Consider the following 6,000-nt stretch of genomic DNA (forward strand, 5'->3'; position numbering starts at 1 on the left):
CGTTTCTTAGAAGGGGAAGAAGAAAACTGACTTTTGTTCCCTCTGTTTTCCATGTTGACAGGGTGCAATCGAATTTAACGAGGGCGGCCTACGACCGAGTAGGGGTAAGTGCCTTGTCGCAAATCATTAACCTTGATTGAAGCTTTTCAACTTGGTCGGTGCGATGCTACTAGTACCACATTTCAACATGACTCTCTTTAAATTATGCCGCACACGGTAATTCTAGGATGCCCGCACTGTTCATTAGCGCCTGTTCTGTTAACGCAATCAGAGGTCGCTGATCTCTGCAGGTCTATCTACAGTGATGTTATGGCTCCCGCATAACAAAGTCTGGTGAATCCCGCCCGCCCGCCTGCAATAGATTTCATTCAAGCCTGCCCAAAGAACAAGCGGTTATTAAATATTGAACTACGGGACACAAACAAAAGCACAAGAAAAAGAAAGACACAAGCGCGCTTTAATCGTATTTTCTTCCGCTGTCTTTTAGCTTCGCACCGGTTCTCTTGCATCATGAACCTCCTCGCCCAACTGTCTCTTATTCTGCAGTTAGTGAACCACGCACGCTGAGCAGTTTGGAAGCGCTAGAGTAACCTATAGCGTCAAAGTGATTTGGATCCACCCACTCACGATGCGCTTTCCAGAAACTAACTAGGCATGCCAGAGTCCATAAGCAACGGCTTCTGAAGCAACCCTTAATGGCTTCGAAAACAGCCCGCAGTGCCAAGGGCAATTCCATTTTAAGAGCTTAGCTCTCACTCATTACGTTTCAAAATTTCGTGGGGCCAGCTACCACCCTTGGTCTCAGCGCCATCTGTGGCAGCAACTACTCATCACGTTGAGATGTTGTGATGTCTCCTACAACCGTGAGATCAAAGCTCCATCTTGGGCTCCAACTAGAAAACAGCCCATGTCGCATTGAGACATGTAGCGCCATCTACAATAGCATTGTAGAAACAACAACCTACCGCGCGCCAATGATGACGTCACGGTCGAATATGGCGGTTAGAGGTGGAACTATGTGAATGCGACGTCAAGGAAGGAAATGATGGCGTAGTTTTGGTTTCTCAAATCCAAGGTGGCGGCCATTAAAATTGCTTATGCCCTTTCATTCGTTTGCCCCCCCCCCCCCCCTCTCACCAAAAATATCCTTAAACTGGTGGAAAACTGCCAACTTTCGGGACCGCTATACATGTATAAATTCGCTACTACTGCTACTGCTGTTGCTGACAGGAACAAAGAAAAGGAAAGTGCACGGGCCTGGCTACTGGCTCAAGCCGAGCCACGCTCACTGCCGATTGCTGAAAGTAGGAGGGTTAAAGGATTGTAGAGCAAAGATAGAAAATGCGCGCGCTAATATGCCCCGGGCCGATCCCGTAGGCAGTGCAATACCGGGCCGTCCCGTGCTAAAGTGCTTCAAGCCAAGTACTCCGCCATATTCCAAAAAGAAGTTCTCGGGACCATGGGCCCGCAGGAGATATTAAATCAGGCATAACATACACATTCGTTCCGCTATATATACTCCATCGACAACAGGCACCCATCCGGGGACAGTTGTATACCGCATTTGGTAGGCAAATAAAACCCAATTGTTGGTGGTATAGAAATGAAACCACAATTAAATAATAGGTAAACATTACATACATGGAATTTCTAAATGAAACGTTACCATATCGCACCGCAAGCCGAATTCTAGGCCCACCTTGACCCACCAAACGAAGCAAATTCCGTTTGGAACGGATTTTGAGTGGGCGCAACTAGACAATGGGTAGACGCGCATCGTCATTTTTCTGATAGATGGCGCTAGACGGCGACCGTTTCGCTCTGGGTGGCGTGCGTACACTTAGCCGAGCATGGTGGCAATCCACCCCGTTTCAAAGGGTATTACATTCCGTTTCTCGAGACGAGCGGCGCCTTCTTCTTCGCCTTCTTCATCTAGTAAACTAAACAGCTAACGCTCCTTACTTCAACGTGTTCCAGCCTGTGGCGGCTTTTTCAAATTACAGTAATCGAGGTTCGCAGCTCTGATGCCCCGTATTCATCAATTGCAAAAGTGGGCGTCTGGCTGCTGAAACAAAAAATGTTTTTAGCGGGTTCTGGTGATTTAATTAATAATCAACATCACTCATAAATTTAATTACGACCGCCAACGTCGCTCTCAGGACCGCAAAAAAATCATCGTTCTACAACCTTTCGTCATAAATTTTCGAGACTGATTTATTTTCTTCTTTAGAAATGATTCTCCACAACAAATGTTGGTGCGTATTCGTAGCGCCTACTTTTCAAGTTAACCTGAGCTCTTTATGTTAATTGTTGTGGGAGCCGCTAGAAGGCACTACATGTAGAAAAATACGTTGTCACTAGTCGTCTGCGCATTCTACTGTGTGTGAATGGGGAGAGATGGACGTCCACCCCGAACAGCGTGTAAACATAAATATCTGTGTGAAGCTTGGCAACACAGCCACACAGACGTATGAGCTCCTTCGTGACGCTAACGTCCACGAGACATTATCGCGGGTGCCACTTTTCGAGTGGCAGAAGAGGTTCGTTTCAGGGAGAACATCGGTGGAAGACTACAAGAGGCAGGGGCGCCCTTCAACCTCTCGGAATGCAAACAATGTGGCTCGGATCAGGAAAATCGTACAGCAAGCCCAGACCATTACATTCCGCATTCTTTCAGATGCTCTCGACATTAGTAAGATAACATGCCACCGAAGTTTGCGAGACAAATTGAGGAAACGAAAGCTGAATACCAGACTTGTGCCGCACTCCATCACACAGGACCAGAAGGACACGCGGGCATCAGTGAGTGCTGATTTGCTCTCCGAGGCAGAGAAGTATGCTGCATTCGTCGGCAGCATCATTGCTGAAGACGAAACATGGTGTTTTCAATACGATCCTCAAACAAAGAGGCAGAGCGCCGCATGGCGGTCCACAAGCTCTCTGGCGTCGAGAAAGGTTCAGCGATAGAATACCAAAACAAAGACGATATCTATAGTTTTTTTTTTCAATGCCAGAGCTGTAATACAACAGTTGTTCGTCCCACAAGGGCAGACAGCCAATCAGGAGTTTTATATCCGCGTGCTCCAGCACAAGCGTGATGCACTGCGATGCCGTCGCTCTGACTTATTCTCATCTGGACAATGGAGCCTTCTCCCAGATATTGCACGGACACACACAGCTCTCAGATTGACAAAATCTCTCTCCAAGCACCGCTTTACTGCGCTTCCCCATCCGCCATGCTCGACTGACCTCTCCCTAAGCGATTTTTTTGTTTCTTCGTGTGAAGAGAGTCCTAAAAGGTCGGTTGGATGGGGAGCTTGGAAGCCATTCAAGACTCCACTACAAAGGAGCTTACAACCCTGCCAAAAGAAGCGTTTTCTAACCGTTTCCAAGACCTCAAGAAGCGCTGCAAGCTGTGCATAGACTTCATGGGAGACTATATCGAAGGGATGCTGCACAAATGACTTGAATGTTAAACGCATTTTTTTAACGGACTCAGTCTCTCAACTTTACGGGCAAAGGTTGTATTTCAAAAAATTACGCAGGCCAGTTTAGAATGCTTAATTTAGATTGCTTAGTCTGAAAGTCCTGGGTTAAAATCCCCGCCCCTCCAGAAGAGATATTACTTTTCTTTGATATCACGGTAGCGTCATCTTCGATTTTTCGGACTGCTGTTGCTGGTCAACGCTGACGTCGGTTTTGTTTTCGTAGTACAACAGCGCAAGGGCACGATGCAAAGGAAAAGAAGCGGGATTTGCTGTACGTCATGTCAGACCAACGTTCCCTGCAGCTCGTGCTGTACACAGCTACATATAATGTGTTGGCTTTAAAATACGGTTTGGAAAACTACTCAGTCTTCTCGCGAACACTCTACATAACTACGCACCTTGCTGGCTTACCAAAATGGCCACGAAGTCCACCTTGTGCCCGGTCTCTTGAGGTGTCCGCTTGTATGTCAGCTTGGTCGCTTCCACGGGAGGTGTCTGCATGACCCCAATGGCGACCACCCCGACGACGGCATCGTTTAAAACGAACACAGTGCTCAGTCTGCACGTGACACGCTTGTGTGGTCGCCGTTTGCAGTTGGCCGTAAAACTTGGATGTGAGTGGGAGCAGGTCATCTCGAGAACTAACAGGAAGGCCTGGTCGGCCACTACGGCGACCTGTTCTTAGCTGGATTAGTGCTTGGCGAGAACGAGTTATATACAAGGCCCCCTTCTTGCCTTTGAGGTGGAGCGTTCAAGGCGCGAAGGACACGCGCGCAGTAGCAGAGCTGCAATATCATAAGCTTGCCTAGACAGCGCAGTGCACAGAACTTCGCAGAAAATGAAGAAAAATAGAACAGGACTAAGCAAACGAAGAGAAGTACGCGGACCTACATTGGGTGTGGAATGCCCGTCTGCGATCGCCCTGTCTTCCTAAAAAGCAGCAGCAGATGCTTTCGTGCCACGAAGACGGAATACCACTTCAATTTCCGATTGTTGTTGATGGAGAGTCCTCTACACTCCGAGTCTGAGTGATTTGGGGCGTCACAAAAGACCACATACTTAACCATAAAACTTTATAATGCCCCTTACCGTTACAACTTTTTTATTTCCTGATACAAACGACTAAGTAAAAAAGAAACTCAATACAAGATAACTACGTTTGCTAGGACCGATTAAGCTTGCTTTGCTCCTCTTGCGATTTTGCCGTTAACGAGCATTTTTGGCACTGCTTTGCAATGCATTATTTCTGTATCAGTGAGTCTACCTGTTTGTGTGTCAAGGCAAACACCCAGTGTGTGCACTTTGCGACCATACGAGAGCCCGCCACGATGGCTCAGTGGTTAGAGCACTCAGCCACTGGGCCGGAGTACCCAGGTTCTAACCCGACCGCGGTGACCGCATTTCGATGGAGGCGAAACGCTAAGGCAGCCGTGTGCAGCGCGATGTCAGTGCGCGTTAAAGATCCGCAGGTATTCTAAATTATTCCGTAGCCCTACGCTACGGCATCTCTTTTTTCCTCTTTTCGTTCAGTCCCTCCTTTATTATTTCTCTTACGGCGCTGTTCGGGTGTCCGCCGTTATGTGAAACAAATACTGCGCTATATCCTTTCCCCAAAAACCAATTTTCAATTCAATTTCGAACGACAGTTTCAAGGCGTTTCACGTGTAATCCGCTACTTATTCTAAAACGATGCAACCATTCCGCGAAGATAGAAAACATGCACTTATTTCAGTCTATAAAAAAGCGTTTAAGATACGAGCCGTCTTTTCCCACGAACGTATTTTCGCTTAAACAAGACGAGCTTGGCAGCCTTGAGATTTTTTTCAGCATAGCATTGTCTGCGGTGTTCTTTATCAGAATATAGCCAAGACGTGCTAACTTGCAGGCTAGCTGGCTCGTTAACTAATTAGAAATAATTAACCTTCAAACCGTGACTGGTGGGTTCTCTAATTATTGAGAGGTGTGCAGGGCAGCGCAAGTAACATCGATATCAATTTTTAGAATTTCGAAAACGTGGTTACCCTCGGCGCAGTGGCCCAAGAAATTTTGCCTACATCTCGCTAAAATAATCAACTTTCGAGGCGCTTGCAGGCAAAGCATCCTCTCCAGCGCGTGCAACTCGTCGAAATAGTCAAAATTTGTTGGGCCACAGCGCCGAGGGTAACCATCCTGCTCACTATCACGATTATTAACTCATACTGAATATTCTTGGCTGTATATGCCGAAAAAGAACTATTACTCAAAATTCCAATGTTTAAATATTGTCTTAAATAAGCCTAAGCCTTAGCCTTAGGTGAAACACCCTGCATAGTCGGTCAGTGATGCTCCACGATGGAAGTTCAGTCGGTATCAAAGGAAGCGGTTTTTCTCCCTCTCCGTTACGCTCCATATACTTAACAGAGAAGCCAACGAAATCCTTTCCGTGGAATCCGTGTTGGCGGTGGTGCTATATACGTCAGCACGATGTAGCCATGGTGAATATATTAACGAGGTTTTCAAGATACTCAGCCGT

General features: G+C 46.9%; 1 protein-coding gene across 1 annotated transcript in view; it reads right to left on the reverse strand.

The window, feature by feature from the left end:
* The window catches only part of LOC144123909 (uncharacterized), a 29,994-nt gene extending 26,005 nt beyond the window's left edge, over positions 1-3,989 (reverse strand). The window contains exon 1 of the mRNA XM_077656622.1: positions 3,900-3,989. Within this exon, the coding sequence (XP_077512748.1) occupies positions 3,900-3,989 (90 nt within the window). The remainder of the gene's footprint in view (positions 1-3,899) is intronic.
* Between the last annotated feature and the right edge of the window lie 2,011 nt (positions 3,990-6,000).

The sequence above is a fragment of the Amblyomma americanum genome, chromosome 3 (genome assembly GCF_052857255.1).
Source record: "Amblyomma americanum isolate KBUSLIRL-KWMA chromosome 3, ASM5285725v1, whole genome shotgun sequence".
In the NCBI taxonomy this organism is placed as follows: domain Eukaryota; kingdom Metazoa; phylum Arthropoda; class Arachnida; order Ixodida; family Ixodidae; genus Amblyomma; species Amblyomma americanum.